Source organism: Microtus pennsylvanicus, chromosome 12 (assembly GCF_037038515.1).
Source record: "Microtus pennsylvanicus isolate mMicPen1 chromosome 12, mMicPen1.hap1, whole genome shotgun sequence".
NCBI classification, from domain to species: domain Eukaryota; kingdom Metazoa; phylum Chordata; class Mammalia; order Rodentia; family Cricetidae; genus Microtus; species Microtus pennsylvanicus.
In genome coordinates, this window is record NC_134590.1 from 64,758,523 (window position 1) to 64,782,474 (window position 23,952).

General features: G+C 53.7%; 2 protein-coding genes across 4 annotated transcripts; one reads left to right on the top strand and one right to left on the bottom strand.

The window, feature by feature from the left end:
- The first annotated feature begins 1,509 nt into the window (after positions 1–1,509).
- On the top strand, positions 1,510–7,249 carry Pla2g3 (phospholipase A2 group III). Its single transcript, XM_075944067.1, has 7 exons — positions 1,510–2,128; positions 2,999–3,131; positions 3,381–3,515; positions 4,145–4,434; positions 5,068–5,197; positions 5,302–5,418; positions 6,079–7,249. Exons 1-7 carry the CDS (start codon positions 1,615–1,617, stop codon positions 6,290–6,292), a joined length of 1,533 nt encoding a protein of 510 aa, XP_075800182.1. The 5' UTR covers positions 1,510–1,614; the 3' UTR covers positions 6,293–7,249.
- Inpp5j (inositol polyphosphate-5-phosphatase J) lies at positions 7,060–20,269 on the bottom strand. 3 transcript variants are annotated; one of them, XM_075944065.1, is made up of 13 exons: positions 19,863–20,269; positions 15,847–16,985; positions 15,371–15,484; positions 15,138–15,246; positions 14,839–14,955; positions 14,427–14,602; positions 13,953–14,064; positions 13,703–13,812; positions 13,388–13,571; positions 8,923–9,060; positions 8,705–8,782; positions 8,470–8,574; positions 7,060–8,288 (listed from the first exon to the last, which is right to left on the bottom strand). In XM_075944065.1, the coding sequence occupies exons 1-13, from the start codon at positions 19,965–19,967 to the stop codon at positions 7,782–7,784; spliced, it is 2,994 nt and encodes a 997-aa protein (XP_075800180.1). In that variant the 5' UTR covers positions 19,968–20,269; the 3' UTR covers positions 7,060–7,781. The 3 variants fall into 3 exon arrangements, 2 of the variants coding, with proteins under 2 accessions (XP_075800180.1, XP_075800181.1); XR_012907317.1 differs by having other exon boundaries at positions 7,502–8,288; positions 8,470–8,602; positions 19,863–20,104; XM_075944066.1 differs by having other exon boundaries at positions 7,502–8,288; positions 15,847–17,427; positions 18,262–20,023.
- Positions 20,270–23,952: the final 3,683 nt, after the last annotated feature.

Genomic DNA, 23,952 nt, shown 5'->3' on the forward strand with positions numbered 1-23,952 from the left:
TTCCAGGCGATGGGTGAGGAAGGGTGTGGAATGTGGAAAAGGGAGCCAAGCTGGAAGTCAGGCCCTATGACAAAAGAAAATACCACAATAATGCAAAAAATTTTTCCCTTTAGAAAGGTTCCGCTGGGCTTGCTTGTGTCCCTACCCTCTCCCCCTTCTGTCACCACTTCCTCTACTCCGCACCTTCTTTCTCCACCTCTGGGGAGGGTTTGGCATGGAGGTTACTTACACCCATCCCCTTTTCATTGTCCTCTGCTATTTCCCCCCAGCTCCCCTGCCCAGTGTTGGCTCTGACTCTGCCAAGCTGGGATTTGATTCCTGGAGGGATAGGAAGGGGACTGGAGAGGGGCTGAGCTAGGTCGACCCTGATTCCCTGCTTCATGGGGCCTGAAAGCAATTTGAAATTTAAAAAATTTTATCATCCTTATGGAGTTTCGGTTCCTTCCTTCCTTCCTTCCTTTCTTCTTAGTTTTTCGATACAGGGTCTCACTATGTGGTGCTGGCTGTCCCGGAATTTACTATGTAGACCAGGCAGGCCCCAAACTCAGAGATCCACCTACCTCTGCCTCTCAAGGGCTGGGATTAAAGGTGTGTGCCACTACATCCAGCTGAGCTCAGTTTCTTCATCTATATAATGGGTGTAAGTACCAGCTTCCCCAGATGGTTGGAAGCTGAATGACACATCAGCTTGGGGACAAAAGAAACAGTGCTGAGTATAACCCTGTCCCTAATAGAGAGTCCCGTGTCTCCTGGGGGACATATGATACCTTCTGAGTCCTCAGGTGACCATGCTCCTAGAATTAAAGGCATGCAGACCTGGCCTTCTGAGCCATTTTCTACTTATCCAGGGGACCCTGTTTCTCTAATCCCTCAGTACCAGCTCTGCTCCACGTTGTTTTCAGGTCTTCCTCTGGCTGTGGATCCCCACTATCAGGTGTTGGACCAGATGTGTGCTTAAAGTCCCAGGGGTCCTGGAGGTCTCAGGGGTCCCAGGGGTCTGGGCACTTTCTTTGGAGTATACTAACAGTCTTTTTGAGAGCCAGGACCCGGAAAGACTTGGGAACTCCCAGGGTGGGCCCCAGAGTCCCAGCCTGCCCTCAACTCTTTTACCCGCCCTGGATGAGTGAGGTACATGGCCTTTTGCCAATTTTGTAGACTTGGGTGCGGCAGCCACAACTGGGTTAGGAGGACAACGACAGGTTTTGGGGGTCCCTGCACTCTCTTCTTACTCCACAGGATACACAGCTCCTCCTTGGCTTCTTTCCTCCAACCCCCCACCCTCACAGCCCAAGGCTTTGGCTCCCACAGTCGCATCCTTACAGGCTGGCCTGGGGCAGGTGACTGGACAGCACTGAGGGCAGGGAGAGTGGAGGCGTGGGCCCAGCAATGCACTTCTCAGCCAATCAGAAGCCTGCCCAGCCGGTGGATTCGGTTACAAGCCCAAGATCACCCCATGCTCCTGCCTTTCTCCTCCTCCTTCAGCTCCATTCATTGGTCCGACTGACACCCAGGGCCTGCTGGCATCCCTTCTGATCCAGACTCAGCAGCTGCCTCGTGGGTAGCCAAAGGCAAGCATCCAGGGGGCTTTGTCTGAGCAGGCTGGCCTAGGACAGAATGGGGGTTCAGGGGGTCCTTCTGGGGATGCTGGCTGTTCTAGGGGTTGCTCCAGGGGGCTCCCTTACCCTTCACTGGGACAGTACCTCCTGCTACTTGGCCAAGCCCATCCCTGGTAACCCTCTGGGTTCTCTGATCTTCTTGGGCAAAGATGCCCAAGGCCTGGCACTATTCCAGGCCCTCTGGGATGCGCACTACAGGCTGAAGGTATGTATCAGGCAGGATGACTCTGAGCTCATCAGAGCTTTCGGGGTCCTCTGTACTCGTGAGCCCTGGAGGCACTCCTTCATCCACACACCTGGACCTGAGCTGCAGAGAGCCCTGGCCACCCTGCAGAGCCAGTGGGAGGCCTGTCAGGGGTCTGAGGATAGCCCTACAGGAGCCAGGGAGAAGCGAGCCTCAGGGCAGAGTGGAGCACCTGACAGCGGGCACGTTAGAAGGAGGAGAGGCTGGACCATTCCTGGCACGCTGTGGTGTGGAGTTGGGAACTCTGCAGAGAACTCCTCAGAACTGGGTGAGCCACGGGGGTGTGTATGTGGGGAGGGGGCTGTCTTTAGAGAAGTGACTTAGGTACTTTGAACCTCAACTTTTTTTTTTAATCTGTAAAATGGGGGGTGAGCATGAGTAGTTCTTCATGGGACACATAAGTGATGTCATGGATGGGTCTTACTCAAACCCAAAGTCCTGTGAATCACCTTCTGAGGGAGGAGGCAGGTTGGGGAGGATCCTACTTCTGCTGTTCTAAACAGCCTCTACCCATGAGGTACTTCAGTGGAAAAAGCCCCTCAGATCTGGGTTCAGATTGCCGCTCAGCACATTCAAACTGGCACTTCTTGTAGCTTCAAGTTTCTTATCTATAAGATAAAGGGCCACTTCCCCTTCAGGACTGCTGTGAGCTTAGCTCCTGGGGAACACCCATGAAGGTCGCTATTGCTGCGGCTGTGGTTGTTGGTGTGTTTCTGCAAGGGGAGCTGGTGGGGAACTTGACCTGAGTAGGCCACCCAGAGCCTTGCGGTACCAGAGAAAATGTTGCACCCCTCCTGCCCGTCATTCCATTACACACACCTTCATAACTTGGAGCTTTATTTGGGTGTGAGCTTGAGAACTCTGTGAGTCAGCTCTAGTGACTTCCGAGGAAGACACGTCCACATGCTGGAGTGTGAGCTTCCTGGCATGGGGGAGGCAAAGGAGGTTGCGAGCCTGGATGGTCTTCTCAGAATATGTTGGCGCTATGGGTGTTGTGTATCCAGAGACCAACTGTCCTGAGGCCACCGTGGGCTGGGATGACAATTGGGAATATTCTAACTACTATGGCCAGGTCGGCATAACTGGTGCACAGTATCCAGGGCCCTGCTCTAGCCTGTTCCCTCTTCTCTCCATGCAGGTATGTTCCACGGCCCTGACCTCTGCTGCAGGGAACACGACCAATGCCCACAAACCATCTCACCCTTGCAGTTTAACTATGGCATCCGAAACCTCCGATTCCACACCATCTCTCACTGCGACTGTGATGCCAGGTTGGCAGCAGGCAGAGAGGGCCCGGGGCTCAGGGGCAGAGCAGAGTTACCCAGTCTTGGGTATCAGCACTAGAAATCCAGAGTATTCTAAAGGTCAGAAGCAGGGCCCCCTTCCTCTCCCGACCACCTTCAGTGCAGATGGGCAAAACTGAGGCCCCAGAAAATGAATGATCATCTAGAGGGTGGGCTGAAGAATGTGCCAGGAGGCTCTCTGGGGTCCCGGGACCTGAATTCTGGTTCTGGGGGCAGGTTTCAGCAATGCCTGAGGAGCCAGCGTGACTCCATCTCTGACATCATGGGCATGGCCTTCTTCAATGTGCTGGAGATCCCATGCTTTGTGCTGAAGGAGCAGGAGGCCTGTGTGGAGTGGCACTGGTGGGGCGGGTACGTGGAGCGTGGCACTGGCGGGGTGGGTGCGTGTGGCGTGGCACTGGCGGGGCGGGTACGTGGAGCGTGGCACTGGCGGGGCGGGTACGTGGAGCGTGGCACTGGCGGGGCGGGTGCGTGTGGCGTGGCACTGGCGGGGCGGGTGCGTGTGGCGTGGCACTGGCGGGGTGGGTGCGTGTGGCGTGGCACTGGCGGGGCTGGTACGTGTGGCGTGGCACTGGCAGAGTGGGTGCGTGTGGCGTGGCACTGGCGGGGTGGGTGCGTGTGGCGTGGCACTGGCAGGGTGGGTGCGTGTGGCGTGGCACTGGCGGGGCTGGTACGTGTGGCGTGGCACTGGTGGGGCGGGTGCGTGGCTGCCCACTTGAGTCCTTGCATAGCCAGCAGGGCAAGTTGGGCTCCAAGACCAGGGAGGGAAGGAGGTCTGTCTGTCCTCTAGAAACCGTGCATTGCAGAGTTTGTCCTTTCCTTTGGGCAGGGTCAGGGGTTTGGACCCTTCTGGGGTTTATCCCATAACCCAGTGGGATGGCAGATGGGACTGGCAGAAATTTAGCCTCTGTAGAGATGACTCTGGGGCTTTTGTGAACAGGAATTCTGGGTCATCAATTGCCTTGAATTGTCCCCTTCAGGTGCAAGGCGTATGGCTCAGTGCCCCTCGCTCACCTCCAGCCCAGGACCTACTATAATGCCTCCTGGGAGGCTGTAGCTACCTCACCTGCCTCACCCAGCCCCCAGAGTCCAGCCCCCAGCAAACTCCCCCAGAAGAGGCGCCTACAGCAGACACAAGTCGAGCACCAAAGCCCAACCACCACCACCACAACCCTCCAGACCCCTGCTGTTGCCTCCAGGCCTGATGTGGTTCCCAGAGCTCAGTCAGGAGTCCCCCATCCAGGCTATCACAAGGGCCCAAAACTTCAAGGTGAGTTAAAAACCAAACTTTCAGGGGGTGGGGTGAGTGGGTGTTCTTGCTTCTGTGTACAAATGCAGGAATTGCTTCTTTTCTTGCTCTAAACACCTCCCAGGCACCCCAACTTTTCTCATCACATCTGGATAGCCAGGGGGTTCCATGTTTTATAAGTGGGGCCACACCACATCCTGTTGAGTCCCTCACCTCTCCCAATATTAGCTAATGGAATCTCAGCACTCAGAACACTTAGGCCCTATAAACTCTGACTGTACCCAAATGCCAACTGCAAGGGTGAGATGTACCCGGCTGGATGAAGCTGGTGGTGAAGCATTTGTCTACAACATGCATGGCCCCAGGTTCCATGCTCAAGCCGAGAAGAAACAACTGAAGCGCTCACTTCTCTCTCAGACTCATCTTTGTAGTCTCTATGTCTAGGAAGCCTTATCTGGGATCTCCAAACAGTGACTGGGCATGGGGTGGGGGGTGTGGTTCATTCTATGTGAGTGACATTTTGTGACTACAGGGGCGGAGACAAAAAAGGACCATGTAACTAAGCATATGTGCTGGTGTATCTCCTGAATGGTGGCAGGCACGGGTGGGCTCCCTGGTGGGCCAGGCTTTCTTAATGACCACATCTGTCTCCAGGTGCCCACCGAGTCTGTCGAAGGCTTCAACACCTGGACCAGTGCAAACACCAGATCAAGCCCCAGGAAACCAAGTTCCACCTTCTCAACAGTGCCCAAACGCCCCTTTTCCATTGCAACTGCACCCGCCGGTGAGGCCTGCTGGGTGGACTTGGGGGTGGGCTGCCTGCTGCCAGGACTGTGCAGGGGTACCTGGCAAGGCTCTGGCATGGCCTGAACCTGCATCTACCTTCAGTCTGGCACACGCCCTGAGGCTCCACAGCCCCCCTGCCGGCACCAGCAAGGTTTGGGAGCTCCTGGGAACCACCTGCTTCAAGCTGGCCCCCCAAATCGACTGTGCTGAAGGCAAAGGGTGAGTGATGGCAGAGCCAGGAGGAGTGGGGGCCTTCGCCAAGGGCTGGGTTTGCCTATATAGAGACCAGTTGTGTGCCTGGGACGAGGGGCCTGGAAAAGGGTCCGGGGACTCTGAACTCCATGCTGCCCTGGGCCCAGCTTTGCAGCAGGCTGGGGTGGCTGGGGGATGTATGTGCCTGGGCTCTGTGATTTAATCCTCGTTTGTCTTTGACAAGCTGATGTAGCTTGCCAACTGTCTACCACTTCCTCGTCTGTAGAATGCTATAGGAAAGGCAGGTGTGGGGTACGTGCCTGGAGTCCCAGGACTTGGGAAGATGAGGCAGGATAAGTACTCTGAGGCCCAGCCGGGTTGGGCAGCAATTTAAAGGCCAGTCTAGGATGCACAAACAAACAAACAAACAAAAAGATTTCAGGAGACAAGAAAATAGCAGATGTGCTGAGCATAGCTCAAGACCTGCTTGATACAGAGATAGGGAAATTGAGGCTCAATTACTGGCTCAGGTTTCTACAACCATTCCGTATGGAACCTAAGCCTCTGGTTACTAGCCTAGGTTAATTCTGCCTCTCTGCCTTGCTGGTGACTCTGGCCTCACACCTGCTCCTCTCTGGGTCTTGTAGGATGGAATTCTGCTGGTTTTGACCCTTGCTCTCCCCACAGCTGCTCCAGAGACCACAGGGCCATCAAGGTGTCAGCGCGGCACCTGCAGAGGCTTCAGCGGAAACGACTCCGTTTCTGGGGTAAAGGTGCAGATGGGACTGTGGCACAGCCTCTGGAGCCTTCAGGGACCTCCCGGTCATTCTACAGCCAGTGTCTACAACTAACCCGTGCAATTTGGAGAGTGGGTGGACAGAAGACATTCCAGAGCTCATGACCTCAGGTGCAGCAGCCTGGACCTCCTTCTGGCTTTGCTATGTTCTGAGAGACTCGGCCTCTTCTTCGAGGAGCAGCGTGACTCACATGGACAATAGGAGGGCTTGATGGGAGGAACCTCAAGGCCCAGACGCTGGGCCACATCTGCTGCATTGGGTGACCTGCAGCTGGTGACACAACCCCCTGTGCCTCTGCGTGCTATTGAGGAGGTGCCTTCTGAAGCCTTGGGTTTCGACCTTGCCGGGAAACTTCATGCACAGGTGGAAACGGGGAGTAACTGATGGCAGAGGTACCAGAAGTAGGACCTGACTGTCCCTGCTGCAAAACTGACGTGTCCTGGGCCCTGCATCCGGGAGCCTCAGCACCTGGCTCTGAGGCCTAGAGCTGCAGGTGGGAAAACAGGGATACAGCGGAAACACCCAGATCTGAACCCAGCATGGGGAGCATGCTCCCTGCTCTCCTCACCAGAGACCCCCGTTTTTTAATAGCCCTTCCTAGCCTGAGCTAATCTTTCTGCTCTAACTCTAAACTGAAATCTCTTCTGTGCCCTTGCGGAGTTAGGGACCTCCCTGCTCCTGCTCGACCTTCGTTTCCTCCTCTGAAAAAAGGAGGTGTTTCTTTTTTTGTACTTGTTTGTTGTTTTGGTTTTGTTTTTTGTCTGAGCCAGGGTTTAACTGTAGCCCAGGCTGGCTTCTGTTATGTGCATGAGTATAGCCTTGGACTTCTGGTCCACTCTCCTCTACCCCCAAGGACTGGGATTACAGGAGTAAGTCGTCACGCCAAGTTTTATGTGGTACTGGGAATGGAACCCAGGGCTTCAACCCTTCAACTCAGGGTTGCTAGGCAAGCATGCAATCAACTAAGTTACACCCCCAGACTGAAAAGGGGAGCCGTAAACATGAACTACTTCACAGGGCTGCTGAGGAGTAACTGAATTAATAAACACATGTACAACCAGTAAACATTCTCTTCTTCTAGTGCTTAGCCAGACTGAGCTTTGCTATCTGCTCTTGAAACCCTGAGGGGGCCTCTTGGAGGCTTCAGTTTGCTCATCTGTGAAATGGGTCTAAGATTAAATGGGAGATTAAAGGAGATGACATGTTTCCATATACAGCTGGTGCCTAATATATGTTAGCTTTATCACTCCTCACATCTATAACTTCTCCCACCCTCATCTGCAAACTTCTCACAAGTCAGGAAGGAGCCAGGAGCGAAGCTGGAGAGTTTTATTCCTAATGGATGACCTCCCAGATGGAAACACCTGCCAGAGTTTCCCCCCTCATCCCAGATGGGGGCCCAGGCGAGGCTTTGCTGATTGTCACAGTTTAGGTGGTGCCAAGACTGAGTTTGGGGAGCTCCAGATGGCCACTCCTGGCCAACACAGAGTGGCAGGTGTGGTGGACAGACCGCTGGAGCAGCAGCAAGAGAGAGGCAGGCAGGTTAGTGGAAGAGAGAGGCAGAGTGAGGCTGTCCAGGCCCTTCTGCCCACGTCAGGGCCCCAAGCCCCCTTCCTCTAGGCCCAGTCGGCCCTGGGGACTGGGCGATAGGCTGTTAGGGTCAGGGGCCTCCCGGTCCGGTCTCCAGGAGCCTCCACCACCAGGGTCTACGGTCTCCAGGCGCAGGGCTGGAAGCAGGCCCAGGCTTCGAGGCACAGCAGGTGGGAAGGCCCATGGGCCAGGCAGCCCAGAGGGCCCCTCCTCACTACTACCTCGGCTGCCACTACTGTGACTCCTGTCAGGGGCCACCCGAGGCAGCTGGCGGCTCTGGGGTGAGGGGCTCCGGCTGCCACCACGGCGTTCACGGGATGAAGGGCGCAGAGCGAGACTAGGGAAGCGGGCTAGGCCAGGGCTGCGGCTACGGTGTCTCTTGGACTTGCCAGGGCTGGGACTGCGGGACTTGGGTGCGAGCAGCTCCAGAGTGCTGTCATCCTCACCCTCCGAGCTGGTGCCGGAGCTGTCTGTGCTGCTGCTGGCCGATTCTGAGGTAGGCAGCGAGATCTGCAGAGGACACCAGCCACTGCGCAATCCCACCTGCTAGCCTGCCCACTTCCTCCCTCCAAGTTGGCAGACCCAGAGCGGTAGGGCTACTGGTCTCGGAGTCCCAGAGCAGAACCCAGAAGATGGGACATTTGACTGGGACTTCTTGATGCGCTTTGGCCCTAGAGTCTGATCTGTTTACCTGAAAGGGTTCAGTGACACCAATAAGGATGCTGTGGTGGTGGCTATAGTAACCCAGGATGAAGTCTCCATGGCCCTTGGGCAGTGATTCCTCACTGAAGGTCACCTGGTGGGCACAGGGGTAGAGGCCCAAGCTGGGGCCAAGGGGTAGCCTCAGGACCCCCTCCCCCAGGCAGAACCCTTGTGTCCCCAGGGCGATGGGGACCTTCTTCCAACCCTCTTCTCCTTCTAAGTACCTGGTAGACATTTCCATCTACTTCTTCGTGTTTGGCCCAGACATAAGCCACGTAGTCCTTGCAGTGGCGGAAACCCACCTAGGCAAAGAGGAACCAGGGTTGGGACACCCTAATGCTGCAGCTTCCCAGCAGAGAGTCAAACACAGGACAAGCCAGTGATACTGGGGTGGGGGTAGGCCCCCTCCTCCCTGAGAGTCCCAGACTCTTGCCCGTCTCACCCGGTACAAGCCGATCCAGTCCCAGGAGCTCCGGGCGAACACTGTTTCCATGCGGTACCGCACCACAGCTTGCTCTGGCCGGGCCCACTCGTCGGCTACCTCCAGCCGTACCAAAGGCACGTCATCCCTGAAGGCAAACTGCCCAAGCAAGGCAGGGACAGGGGACAATGTCAGAAGATGCCCTTTAACGTCTCACATTACCTAGGTCTCTTGGGTAGTGACCCGGGTTTGTAACAACAGTCTTACTGGAGGCCGAAGCAGGAGGATTTATAATTTGAGGACTACCTGGGTAACACAGCAAGCTCTAGACCAGAATGAAAAACTGTTCCAAAAACCTGGTAAAAATCCAAACCAAACCCAAACAAGCAAAGTTCCTGCCTCCATTTCGGGCCTCCTTTTACCCTTAGCTTTCTTAGGAAGTGAGCGGAACGGAGCTCTGAAGACAGCCAGTCTTAGATTTGGCCTCGGCTCAGTCATTGCCGGCTTAGACAGAGGGTTACTTCCTAGACTTTTTTGAAAGGCAGGGCCTGGTCTGTAAACTCAGAGGCTCTTGTCTAGTTTTAACTTCTAAAAAAAAAATTTATCTGTATGAGTGTTTTTGGCTTGCATATGTGTCCGTGTACTGTGTGTGTCTGGTGTCTGGTCCTGAAGTTACAGATGGTTGTGAGCTGCCATGTGAGTTCTGGGAGTTGAATCCGGTTCCTCTGGAAGAGCAGCCAGTGAATGCTTTTATTCGCTGAGCCATCTCTCCAGTGCTCAAGCTCTTGTTTTAGACCCGGGATTGTACTGCTGATTCCCTGACTTCCCTGAAATGCAATTTTCCTCAAACTGCTTAGGTGCTCACTAAATAATCTACCTAAAGGCTAGCAAGGGACATAGACAAAGCCCTGGGGTACTTGAGATCCCAGGATAAGCGTGGTTCCCTGGAGCCAACAAGAGCCCAGACCTCAGTGCGTTTTCTAGCTCTGTCACCAAATTGCTGTGTGATCTCAGACAAGACCCTAGCCACTCCAAACTCGGTTTCCCCCATCTGAATCTTACTATGAAGGGCCCACTAATAACTGCCTGTCATCAGTCCAGGAAGACAAAGTATAAACGTGACCAGCTAGGACAACCAGAGAGTCACCTGACTAGGTGGAGTTTCTGCAGTGGCCAGCAGCCAGAGGACTGGCCACCTGTGTCCCTAGGAGCCAGCTCAGGTGGTGCCAGCCACAGGCCTTTGTCTGGTCCCTGTTGGTCTGGTTTCAGGTTTCCCTCCCTCAGCTTCAGAGCCTAGCTGTTCCGGAAGAAACCAGTGCATTCCTTCCCTGTCCCAGGTTCCTAACAGAAAGGCAGGTTGAAATGTGAGCCAAGGCTTTCCAAGGTCAAAATCCCTGCAGAGGCGTGGTGGTCCACGTCTAGAACCCTAATTCTTAGGTGGAGGCTGGAGGATCAGATCCCAGGATGGTCCTTGGTTGGAGGCCAGACCAGACTACAAGGGACTCTGTTCTAAAAAGACAAGAACAAAGAAACAAAGAAATTCCCAATCAATCAAAACACAAGGCCTGAGAGATGGCTCAGTGGGAGTCTTGGTCCTCAGTCTGACCTGAGTTTAATCCCTGGAATCCACATTTGGGAAGAGAGCACGAACTCCCAAAAGTTGTCCTCTGACCTCTTCCAGGGAGTGCACACCTGTGCACATAAATGAATGGAATTTATTAAAGCAAGGGGCTGGAAAGGTAGATGGCTCAGTGTTTAAGAGCACACTGTCTGTTCTTCCAGAGGACCTGAGTTCAATTCCCAGCACCCACATGGCAGCTCACAGCCATCTAGTTTCAAAGGATCTAATGGCTCCTTTGGCCTCCACAGGTACCAGGTTCACAGAAACACACACAGTCAAAACACATAACATAAACGAAGAGCATAAAGTAAATAAATAGACTCGGTTTCTCCCAACCTTCCAGGGCCTAAGACATTAGGGATGGTGCATGCTAAGTGTCCATGCATAGCCTAACACAGAGTAGGTATGTGGTAGTAACTCTGGACTTTGTTTCTGAGACAGAGTCTCTGTGCACCAGGGACTCCTGAAACTCACTGAATAGCTTAGACTGGCCTTGGACTTAAAATTCTTCTGCCCCAGCCTCCAAAATACTGTAATTAGAGAAATTTGCCACCCTGCTTGGCTCAATGGGTAATTTTTATTGTTGTTTAATCCAGGATCTTACTATGTGTCGCACAGGCTAACCTTGAACTCTTTCTTTCTTTCCTTCTTTCTTTCTTTTCTTTTTTAAAAATATTTTTCAAGACAGGGTTTCTCTGTGTAGCTTTGGAGCCTGTCCTGGAATTCATTCTGTAGACCAGGCTGGCCTCGAACTCAAAGATCTGCTTGTCTCAGCCTCTGGAATGCTGGGTTTAAAGGCGTGCTCCACCATTACCTGGCTCCTGGCCTCGAACTCTTGATCCACCTGCTTCAGTATCCTGAATCCTGGAATTACAGGTGTAGGCCACCAGTCCCAATTTATGCTAACTTTTCAAAAAGTTATTTTCTTTTAGTTTTTTTTGCAGCACTGGGATTGTACCTGGTGCCTTGCCCATGTTAGGGAAATGCCCTACCGCTGAGCTGAATTCAAGCCCCAGGTAACTTTTCCCCCCTATCCACCACAGGAAGGAGCAGGTAGTGTGGCAAAAGTGCTGAGTCTCAAGGTGAGGTCCCTGACTAAGGGCTGGGATGAGGTGGCACATATCTGTAACCCTAACACTAGGGGATCTGAGGTAGGAGCTCATGAGCTTAAAGAAGCCTAATACAAAGTAAGAAGCAATCTAAAAATGACAATAGCAAAAGCTCCCACCCTGTCCCTGTCCCAGAGTTCACAGGAGACCAGGCTTGGGCCAATCTCCATCTGCAGTTGAAGTATTGGCTTAAGTCCCACTGACTGATCACATGACAAAGTTACCATGGGAAACATTCTTTGGCCTGCAGGGCTCCTTCTTATCAGACCAAGAAATCCAGAAAACACAGCTTAGATTTCCAGGTAGGAAACATGGTATCTATCCAGTTTTGCTTCCTTCACCGAACCTTTATGTGACTTGAGGCTCACGGCCATCTCAGAAGGAGCCTGAGGTTACCCCAAAGTCAATCATGGAGTTAGATGACATCATCTTCCAGTTTCTAAGAGTCTAGAGCTCCCCTCTTTCACTTTGGCGACTAGAAACTGCAGCTCTAACCCAATAAAGTCCCCCCTGAGCGTCTGAGTGTGTTTGGTTTCCCTGGTAGACACTGAAAGCCAGGGATGCTGGTGTGCCTCCGTACAACAGTTTATAGTATGTACGTGTACCTGGTACAGCCCTCTGTGCACTTTCAATTCTTCCTAGATTACTTACACTTACATAACATACAATATAATAGAATACAGTACAATATAATGCAGATGATATGAAGGTAGTTGTTACTCCGTACTGTTTAAGGAAAATGACAAGAGTCTACATATATTCAATATAGGCACATGTTTTAAAACAATATTCTTTTAAAATTTTGTGCATGTTTTTATGGGGTGGTAAGGTGGGTATGTGCACTGTGGGGGTGCCCACACAAGCTAATGGCATCAGATCTCCTGGATCTCGAGTTATAGGTGATTGATTGAGAGCTGCCCTATTCATGTGCTGGAAACTGAACCTGGGTCCTCTGCAAGATCAATTAAATTCTCTTAACAGCTGAGCCATCTCTCTAGTCCCCCTGGACACATATTTCCTCAAAATATTTTTATCTGTATATCTGTAGATGTGGAGACCGTGGCACTGAGTTTGGTGCAGGGACAGAGCTGGGGGCCTTGTACATGCTAGGCAGGTAGTCTGCCAACTGGTGTATCTACGGCCTGACTTTGCATTTTTTTCCTCTCTCTCTTCTTCATCACTGCCCATTTTATAATGCCTGCCATATGATAAGACGATGATCATTTAATAAATTAACAATAAATGAAAATCACCTGGGCTTTGAGCACATATTTTGACTTTGCTGCTCTGATTATACATTGATTATACATGTGGGGTTTTTTTTGTTGTTGTTGTTGTTTTGTTTTTTGAGACAGGGTTTCATATACCACAGACTGGCCTCAAATTCTCTATGTATCTAAGGCTGGTCCTGAACTCTTGATTCTCCTGTTTCCACATTCAAATTTTAACTTGTTGCCCTAAACATTTCTTGGAAGAAGGAAGTCAGTTATAGATACGAGCTCTGCAATCAAACAGCAAATACTTTCATTTCCTCTTACTACTGTGTGGTCCTGGGCAAGGGAGGGTGCCATGATCTTATCTGAAAATGGAGATTATAACCCCATGTCCTCTTGGTTTGAAAGAATGGATGTTTTTAAGGACAGATGAAAAAGACTGCTAGATAGATAGAGGATTGCTAAAAAAAAAAAATAGGGGATTCTCAGTTGGGCCAAGGGGCCAAGGGATGTCACAAGCTGAGGATGTGGCCAGGACTCACCTGCAGGATGAACTGGGCAGCAACGGGCTTGTGGTCACTGACAGTGTATTCCATGTGGCTGCGGTAGCTGTGCTGGGTCACCTGGAGCCTGTGACTCTCTCGTCCTGAGGGGCTGGGACCTCCACTTGGAGCCTTGACCTTCCACAGAATACGGTCTGTCCAGGCTGGCTTCCGCTTCTTGGCACTGTGTAGGAAAGGTAACCTGAGTTTCAGGGGCTGGGGTGGGGCTGGGGTCAAAGCACAGTCCCAGGCTTATCTTCTGCCCTGATTCTCACAGGCTCCCTTTCCCTCATCCCACCCCATCTCTTGGTTTACCTGGTATCATATTTGTTGGTACCCACATCAAACTTGAAGGTGGGAGCAAAGTTAAGGGGCCCTTCCTGGAAACCTTTCAGGATGGGCCAAGTGCTCTTAGCCATGTTGAGCTGTGGGGTCCAGAAAAGCAGAAAAACAAACAACTTGGGCCTTGCAGCATTCAGACATGGGATGGGGCAGATGAGGATGGGGCAGAAACCTGAGCTGTTGGTTGAGTTCAGGGTTGAAGGAGGGAGAATAGGGTTCTTACCTGATCCTTTTCCCAGAGCTGATGGAGCTGGTTGCTGTCTATGGCAAACTTGACAAAGTGTAGGTCATAACTCTCAATGCGGAAATTCAGGTCCCCAAACCAGAATACGAGGCTGCTCCGGGGTAGGAATGGGGATTAGTGGGTCCATGGGGTGCGAAGGCTCAATCTAGGTCCTTCTTGGCACCTATCCAACCCCACAGCACTGGTACCTTTTGAGGTCCCAATGGGCGGGGCCTGCCAGAGCCTTCAGTCAGCCCAGGAATGGAGACGGAAGAGTAAGAGGGTCTAGAGAAATTAGGTTAGGACCCTCAGCAAGAAGGTGTCCCTCAGCAAAGTTCCACCTTGCAGGACCCACCCCTTCCCACCAACCTGCTATCTGCTCCATTTCCCTACAGGTAGTATGAGTGGGTCCCTCACAGTCAATAGGCCCACCACTCCGCATCCATCCAGCCGACACTCTGCAAACCCACTTACTCGTGGTCCAGGATGCCGTGTGCACCCGGTCCCTGGAACTGCTGGAGGCTAAGGATAGTCTGGAAGTTATCCTTGCGCTGCTCTGCCTTGTCCATGTGCGCCGGCAAGTGGCAGTTTAAGAAGCACAGCATATGCCCGAAGGCTGCTAGGCGCACGCTTACTCCGCCCTTGTTACCCTAGGGGCGAGGTTTGACAGGTCATGGGCCTGGCCTGGGCTGGGCATCAGAGCTAGGGGTGGGGTCTAAGGAAAGAAACAGCATGCTGGTACAGGGAAGGGGCAGAGAGGGGACGCAGTCTAAAGAAATGGGCCAAGCGATAGGTGGTGCTTGGGTTGGGGTACGCCTCAGGGTGAGGGATGCAAGTGTGAGGCAGGAGTCTCGCAGGCCACACTCAAGCCAGCTCCCATGCTCACCCAGTAGCCGCCCAGGCCAGTCCGTGTACAGTCCGTCTGTACGTCCCGCAGGAAGGGCAGATGGTAGTACTTGGCAAACAGCAGAAGGATGACACCCTGCATCCTCACGGTGCTCACCTGCAGGGGGAGGCCTGTTGGGGGCACTCCACATACGGCTCTCCCCCAGCCTCTGCCTCTGTTCCTGCTCCCCCCTCTCTCGGATTCAAAGGCCCAGCCATAGAGTCCCTGAAGAGCCCTTAGAGATGGGAGCAGGAAACCAGAAGCATCCCTGCTTCCCACGAGGGTGTTAGCGTCCTCACCAGCACGAAGTTGAAGGGCCCCAGTGCATCCATGAAGAGCTCGCTCCACTGGTCGGTGAAGAGCGCATCCTTGAGACGCTTGTTGATCATGGAATTGACTTCTTGCAACCTGGGAGGCGAGGGGGAAGGGACCAACCATCAGATTGGAGGAGCTGTTTTAGAAATTCCTTCTAAGGGTGAGTGTCCATGAGGCCAAAATGCTTAGGAAGGGACACACCCACATGACTCCTCACCCTATGGCAATCATATCTGCACCATCACTGTCATGGCCACCGCCCAGGTGAAGAAGAGATGTGACATCGTCAGGGGGCATGGCAGTCCCCACGTTCCATGTAACCACAGTGATCCTAGAGGCAGGGGCATGGGGGAGTTAACTGCTGGGCACCATTTCCCCACCCTCCCTTCCTCTCTAACGGGACTCTCTCTGGGGAGTTAAAACAAGGCAGGTAAAGATGTAAGGGCCCTTAGAAAAGACGCAGAGTCGACCTAGCATCCCTAGCTACCTTCCTGGGGAGATAAACTGAAGGAAAAGCAAGTCCCCTAGGAAGATACAATATCTTCTAGGGCAACCAAGTGGGCCCAGCAGCACTGCCCTGCACCAGGATAAATACTTAGGGAGGTGAACTGAGTGAAAATACATCATCCCTGGAAGAATGGCCCGTCTCTGCTCTCAAGACCCAGTAACTTTCCATGAGAGAAAATGCCTCACCGGAATCCAGGGTCACTCTTGCAGGTAGGCTGAGCTGACCAAGAGGAAGATGGTGAGGTGGTGGTGGAGGCTGGGCTTTCTTGTGCCTGTGGGTTAGGGCTCGGGGACCTGCCAGGCACTGCATTCTGGGTGCCAGGTCTTGGGAGAGCTGTCTCAGGGGCTGGGGGTGCACAGGGAGAGCGGTTGGGAGAACGACTAGGGGAGCGGCTGGGAGACCGAGGTGGCTTGGGCAGAGGTGGGGGCACAGTCTGGTTTGAATGAGTTCCTGGTCGAAAGGTAGGGGACAGAAGTCCAGGGGAGCGGGTGCCCTGCTCTGGAAGGCCTGGGTTCACTTCCAAGGGCAGGGTTTGTAGTGGCGGCGGTAGGACTGGATCCTCGGGGCTGTGGCGTGGAGCCTCTGGTCGGGCACGGAAGGAGGGGGAAAGTCGGGGGTCTGAGGAAGCTTGGGCCCTTGGTGGAGAGGTGGCAAGAACAGCTGCCTGAGCTGGAGTCTGGAGACACCCCTCTGGAGGGGGAATGGGCCTGGGTACTACGGCATCCTTCTGTTTAGCTGGCAACTGTCTCTCAGAAGCTGGGGCCGGGGCCGATGTCATAGGTGCTGGAGCCAGGGTCTGCTCCTGAGAGGGCGACAGAGTAGGACTGGGCACTGGGGAAGGACTGGAGGGTGATTGCAGGGGCTGCTCCTGAGAGGCCAGGACCAGGCTCAGGCCTGAGGCTGCCAGCGCTGGCTTAGGTCCCACAGAAGTGGGTGATAACTGCTTCTGGTCCTTGGAAGTTGGAGAAAGGATGGGCCCCAGGGTAGCTGGAGGAGGCCTTGGCACAGCAGAGGCCGATATTACTAGCTGCCCTAGAGACTTTGGAGCCAGGATGGAGACTGAGGAGGCTGCTGGAGGCTTTGGTCCTGCAGAGGCAGACACCACCAGCTGGCCCACAGATGTTGAAGCCAGGTTGGAGGTGCGGTGGGATGGAGGTCTTTTCTGTTCTCCAGGGGTGGAGAGTCGGGAAGATGCTAAAGCTGGCCTTGGTCCCTCGGAGGGAGGTAACACAGCTGCCCGTGGTCCCACAGGTGCCATAGCCAACCTTGGTTCCGAGGTTACTGGGCCTGTGTACTTTGCTGAAAGCTGAAAACTTGAGTTCACCTTGTGGAGGACAAATCAATGACTCAGGGTGAATTTTACCAAGGGCTTGAGTCTCCATTTCTATAGAGACCCCTGCAGACCCATACAGCCAAGCACAGCGGATCCCATGGAGACCCCGGAAGACCCATACAGCCAAGCACAGCGGATCCCATGGAGACCCCGGCAGACCCATACAGCCAAGCACAGCGGATCCCATGGAGACCCCGGCAGACCCATACAGCCAAGCACAGCGGATCCCATGGAGACCCCGGCAGACCCATACAGCCAAGCACAGCGGATCCCATGGAGACCCCGGCAGACCCATATAGCCAAGCACAGTGAATCCCATAGAGACCCCGGCAGACCCATACAGCTAAGAACAGCGGATCCCATAGAGACCCCAGCAGACCCATATAGCTAAGAACAGTGGATCCCTTTTGGAGATCCCAGCAGACCCATATAGCTAAGAACAGCGGATCCCATAGAGACCCCAGCAGACCCATACAGCTAAGAACAGCAGATCCCACGTAGACCCCAGCAGACCCATACAGCTAAGAACAGCAGATCCCACGTAGACCCCAGCAGACCCATACAGCTGAGAACAGCAGATCCCACGTAGACCCCAGCAGACCCATACAGCTGAGAACAGCAGATCCCACGTAGACCCCAGCAGACCCATACAGCTAAGAACAGCAGATCCCACGTAGACCCCAGCAGACCCATACAGCTGAGAACAGCAGATCCCACGTAGACCCCAGCAGACCCATACAGCTGAGAACAGCAGATCCCACGTAGACCCCAGCAGACCCATACAGCTAAGAACAGCAGATCCCACGTAGACCCCAGCAGACCCATACAGCTAAGAACAGCAGATCCCATAGAGACCCCAGCAGACCCATACAGCTGGGAACAGCAGATCCCACGTAGACCCCAGCAGACCCATACAGCTGAGAACAGCAGATCCCACGTAGACCCCAGCAGACCCATACAGCTAAGAACAGCAGATCCCACGTAGACCCCAGCAGACCCATACAGCTGGGAACAGCAGATCCCACGTAGACCCCAGCAGACCCATACAGCTGAGAACAGCAGATCCCACGTAGACCCCAGCAGACCCATACAGCTGAGAACAGCAGATCCCATAGAGACCCCAGCAGACCCATACAGCTGAGAACAGCAGATCCCATAGAGACCCCAGCAGACCCATACAGCTGAGAACAGCAGATCCTACGTAGACCCCAGCAGACCCATACAGCTAAGAACAGCAGATCCCACGTAGACCCCAGCAGACTCATACAGCTGAGAACAGCAGATCCCACGTAGACCCCAGCAGACCCATACAGCTAAGAACAGCAGATCCCACGTAGACCCCAGCAGACCCATACAGCTGAGAACAGCAGATCCTACGTAGACCCCAGCAGACCCATACAGCTAAGAACAGCAGATCCCACGTAGACCCCAGCAGACCCATACAGCTGAGAACAGCAGATCCCATAGAGACCCCAGCAGACCCACACAGCTGAGAACAGAGGCTCATTCCAAGGAAATTCTCCCCTGCTATTGCACTCCAACCCATTCTGCTCTAGGTCAGTTTCTCTCTCAGAAGACACGGGATACAAAGCCATGTTTCCATATTAAACTTTAAAAGACTGAGAGAGACCCTGAATGGACCAAGAAGAGCATGCTTCTGAATCTGAGGGCTCTCCTAGTCTTCCTCTATCCTGACCAGCTTCTAGGGCAGCTACCACTGTAGCCACTACAGCTTCCCCTACCGAGGGTTGCTGACAATACTCCAAGTCTGTCCGTGTGCGTTTGGGGACACAGGGGCCACCCTGCTGAGTGCCTTTTCCTCCCTCCACAGTGCCAGTAGCCCTTAGGTGACCCCTTGGTCACAGCCCTGCCTGTGCTGATCCCTTCCCAGCGCTCTGTGCAGTGTGAGAGCTGGCAGCTGAGCCTGTCATATGCATTCCCACCCTGGCTCTGTGATTTCAGGCAAAGGGACCCTGGGAAGGGTCCCCACCACAGGGTGAGCAGCATGTCACCTTTAGCCTAGCACTTCCTGGAAGTCCCCGAGTACTGGAGAGGGAGTCCACCCTTGGCCAGGTATCCCAGGGAGTGTGGTCTGCTGCCACGCCTCTCGCCTCTCCGTGCCCAGGCTGTGCCCCCTTATCCTGCCTGTCCTCTCCCCACCTGTGAGGACAGGCAAGCAGGGACCCTTTACACCCGACAGATGGACAAGGACAGTAGCCCCCCTGCCTCGTCAGTACCGCTATGATGTTCTCAGTCTCCAGAGGCCAGGAAAACTGTCCTTTGCCAGGGAGGACAGAAGGTCCGCATTCACCCCAGGGTGGCCCCGTCCTGCTCCGTCCCAGTCTCTGTCTGCGTCCTTCTCGGTTCAGAGAACCTGAAACTCTGCCTCCTCCTCGAACTCACTCTTTGAGGCTGCAGTTTGGATACTCCCCTTGGGCTCCAAGTGTCCCACTGTGTGCCCCCTCCCCCCAACCACCATACCGCCTCCAGCACTCACAACTTAGACATCACAGATGTCACAATTCTAGTCTTCAGACACAAACCCCCTCATTTTGCATGGGCTCAGAGAGGACCAGTAACTTGCCCAAGGTCACACAGCAAAGCTGGAGAATATCTGGGTCCCCTGACAACCATCCAGAGTGCTTCTGGGGGGCTCTGGGCCGTGGCTGATTCTATTTCTCTACGGGCACCCCACCACTGCCCCTACAGGGTGATCTTTTTTGTCCAGCACCTGCTTGGTGGGCACAGAAAAGTACCAGTCTCTTAACCACTTAGCCAGGGGCACCAGAGTGCCTGCAGAGTGTGTGTGTGTGGTGGGGGAGTGAGACCAAAGATCAGGAATGGGAGCTAGGGTTTGGGGGCTCTTACCTTTGAGGGTGCCCCAGCTTGCAAAACCCCATGGGGCGCAGGCAAGGGTCCCAGGCCAGTTCTGGTACCTGGCCTGGCACTACCACTGCTGCTCTGGCCCTCCATGTCTGCAGCCCCCGGCAGTGCAGCCTGGCTCCCTAGGGTTCTGACTCCAGCTCCTCAGCTCCCGGGAACCAGTGATGTCATCAGCCATTTCAACCTGCTGAGAATTTAAAGGCACAGGCACCCACTTCCCATATTGAAGGTGGCCAGGGCTAAGTGGCCAAGCTCTAGGAAAACTTCAAGCTGTCTGCTGATGCTGGAACATCCTTAGGTAATATGAGCACCTAGCAGCCTGGCCCTAATCCCTCCGGGATGCTGGAAGAGACCCTCTGTCTGCTCCACCCTCCAGACAGTGAGCCTGACCCACCCTTCCTCCAGGGAGGGCCACAGGCACACCTGCAGGTTTATAGGGACTGGTGGTTCAGAGGTCAGCAGCCTCTTTAAAGGACTCAGGGACACCAGAGTCCCTGCCCAGTTGTTTTCCTGACTTCCTGATTAGCTCAGGACTTGGCTTGGCCCCCACCCTTGCCCCATTTTTAAGCCTTGGGCCAGCTCCCCCTCCTCCACCTCATCCCCATCTGGCTTATTCTTCTCAAACCAAAACCAGACAGTCGGGCTCCAGCCACTGGAGTCTTCTCTCTTTCAAAGCCAGAGCCAGCCCCTCCTCTTCTGCAGTTATCTCATTGCCCTCAGACGTCCCCACGAGTCCAATCTCAGCCTCTCTCTAACACTCACTCACTGGCTGTGGATCTGAAAGGCCCTTGTCAGGGTCGGTGCAGGAACTGAGGAGGTCCTGCCGTTCAGTGGGTTAACCCAGGGATCCCACCAACCTGAACCAGTGGGGTACATGGGGGAGGCAAACTAGGGAGGAGTTCACAGTAGGAGGGGGACACATATTATCACCCCAAAACCAAGGAGACCATCGCAGGAGGCTTGCTGAGAGTTTGGGGACTATCCTGAGCTATAGTACGAATTCAGTCAGGCCTCTTTTGGGTGTACAGGGAGACTTCTCTCAAAAAGCCGAAACCAAAAACAAGCCAAAAGCTCACTAGTCTTTCAGATCTTAAAGATAAGAACCCAGAATAGGGCCTGGTGCCCAGCAGGTGCAGGAGTATGTTTGATGAATGAGTGAGTGAGTGAGTGAGTGGAGAAGAGTTGATCCATCTGTAATCCCAGCACTTGGAAACAGGAGAATCGAGAATTCAGTGCCATTGGGCTAGAGAGATGGCTTTAGCAGTTTAGAGTGTGATTGCTTTCCAGGGGACCCAGGTTCATCTCCTACAAGCCATGTCAGGTGACTCACAACCTGCGACTCCAGCTTCAGGGGAGCTGATTCTGTGAGAGCCCACACACATGGCATACACACATATGCACACAAGATGAAAATAAAAGTTCAATGTCACCTTTTGTTATAAACAGTCGGTCCCCACTGGGCTATGTGAGACCATTTTCAGTAAAAATAAGTAAGAAGAAAAGAAGAGCGAATGATTGAAAAGGTCGGGTTTGGCCAGGGATAAATGCGGGCTGTAGGTTTTCATCCTGCTCCAAGTTGACTGGTCTCAGCTAAATTACCCTGGAATCTGAATTCATCTAGGATCACTAGGTTGTACCACAGATGAGCGACACCCAGGTCAGGCAGAAAACGTTCAAAGTTCTTTTGTTTGTTTGTGCGGCCGTGCAGTATTTACTTCTTTGTTTGTGTCGTGCATGTACTTGGCGTGTGCCTGTGTGTGCAGGAGCATGTGTCCAGGTGCACACATGTGGAAGCCAAACAAGGACCTCAGGTGTCTTGTTCTGCCATTATCTACCTTATTCTTTTGAGACAGGGTCTCTCACTGAATCTGGAACTAGGTTAACAGCCAGCAAGTCACAGCAAGCACCTGTACCTGTTCCATGATAGGGTTTCAGGTGCACACAACTATGCCTAACTTTTTACGTGGGTTCTGGGGATTTGAACTCAGGTCCTCAAGCTTGCACAGCAAGTTCTCTTATCTACTGAGCTGTCTCCCCAGCCCAAAATGTTCAGAAGCCTGTGCCCAGAGTCCTTGTAGGTCAACGGCCAGCTCTGCATTTTCACTGTGCCAACCCCACTGAAGTTCTTGGGAACAGATACTACAGGCTGTCTGTGCTCGCTCTTCTGGACTCGCTCTGAGTCAGGCCTGTGTATCTGCATTGGCTTCTTTGTAAGTAAGGCTGGACTCTGGAGGGGGAAAGACTCAGGCCAGTGTAAAGCATGGGATGGAAAGAGACTTTGAGGCCGACGGGGGAGATGACTGTCACGGTGGGGGTGTTAACACACCTGATGATGGTGGAAGCAAGGGCCTGTGGGCAATAGCAGGGGTGGAACGGAAGGGGTGTCTGGTAAAGGTGGGGGCCATGGTGGTGAGGATGACGGTGTGCGTGTAGTGGAGGGGCTGATGGCAGATGAAGTGAGCAAGGCAGTGGTGATGGAAACCCGTGGGATGAAGGGACAGTGACAGTGACGAGGGTGGTGAGGTGGAAGAGAAATGGAGCCGTGGTGGGAGTGTGGCATTGATGGAAAGGTGCTGGGAGAATTGGGGGTGAGGATGGGGGTGTTGAGCCGTGGTGGGAGTGTGGCATTGGTGGGAAAGGGGCTGGGAGAATTGGAAGTGAGGATGGGGGTGCGTGTGAGGGAGAAGGAGCCCAACCATGGTCACCAAGAGGCAAGAGAACGTTGTCTGGTCCTCCAGCTCCTATTTCACAGTGGGTAACTGGGATTCTCAGGAGAGCTGGCCTCGGATACCATCCCGGAGGAGTTTAAGGGTGCAGATTCAGGCCTCTCAGTCCCAGGGCTGAGAAAGGGGCACCTAGGCCCTTGGCAAGCAATGCAAATATCACAAAATGAATGGGCAGGTTATTCCTCTGCCAACCAGGGTTCCCCACTGTCTCTGCTCACTGGGCTCAGGATGTTGCTGGGAGCTTTGCTCCTGTCCCTGTCACTGATTTACTTGGGAGGTCTCTGAGAGTCTTGATCTGTGTAAGGAAAAGTTAAAACACCAGATGTTTGCTGCTTTTGCCACGACGATTAAACAAGCTATCTGAAGAAGTTAGCTTGGAGCAGGGTGCGAGCAAGCAAGCTCTTAGTAAGCTGCTCTGCAGCCATCGCCATCCCACCATCTTTTCCAGACCACCCATTTAGTGGATGCTGAAACTGAGGCCTGGGGTGGTTGTATTCTGGGAAGAGAAAGGAAGGGGAAGGGGTGGTGGGGGGTGGACCCCTGCTGAGACAGGAGCTGGTAGGGAGCTATATTTGAGCTTCTGGAAGGATGACTAAGGAGGTTGATAACAGGCTCCCGGGCTTAGGGCGGCAGGCCGGGGGCAGCTGCCACGGAGAACCGCCCCCCTGAAGACAGCTGTCTTCAGAAGCCCCTCCCAGCTCCCTGCTTTGTCTCACTCTGTGGAGGTTACAGCTCAACCCGGCACTTTCTGGAAACTTCTCACACTCCCCTTCAGACTGTTGAGGTCAGGGAAGGGAGAGTCCTGGAGGGGGAGACTAATCCAGTTCCTCTCCCCATCACCCCGTTTTCCTGCCCAGAAGGTCCCCAGTGACAGAGGGAGAAGCTGAGCTTAGGAGAGGACAGGGTGGACAGTGCTCCTTGGGAGGAAGGAGATGGGTAGTTCTCCCCTACAAAAGAGGTCACATGATTGTCGAATTCTTGCTTGGCGGAGGAGTCTGAAGTGACAAGGAGAAGAGAAATAAATGTCTGGGTGCCAGGTGGCGGCTAGGGTATGGAAGATTCACCTGAGGAGGATTCGAAATTTGGTTCTGTGCCCTCCTGGCCTTATAGCCCAGACGGAACACATGAGCAGGCAAAGGAGAGAAGGCCCCTCCCTCCCTTTTCCTCCTCTCTCCCCCACTTCTTCTCACTCGCTATCCTTTATCGTCTTCTCTGCAACTTAACTCAGACCCACGGTCAATGAAGTCACTGTGGCACTATGTGAGATATGCCTACAAAGGAACGGAGGCAGGCATCAGGGAGCATGGTGGCCACAAAAGGAGCCCTCCTCCTCCGAGGGTCCTCATTGG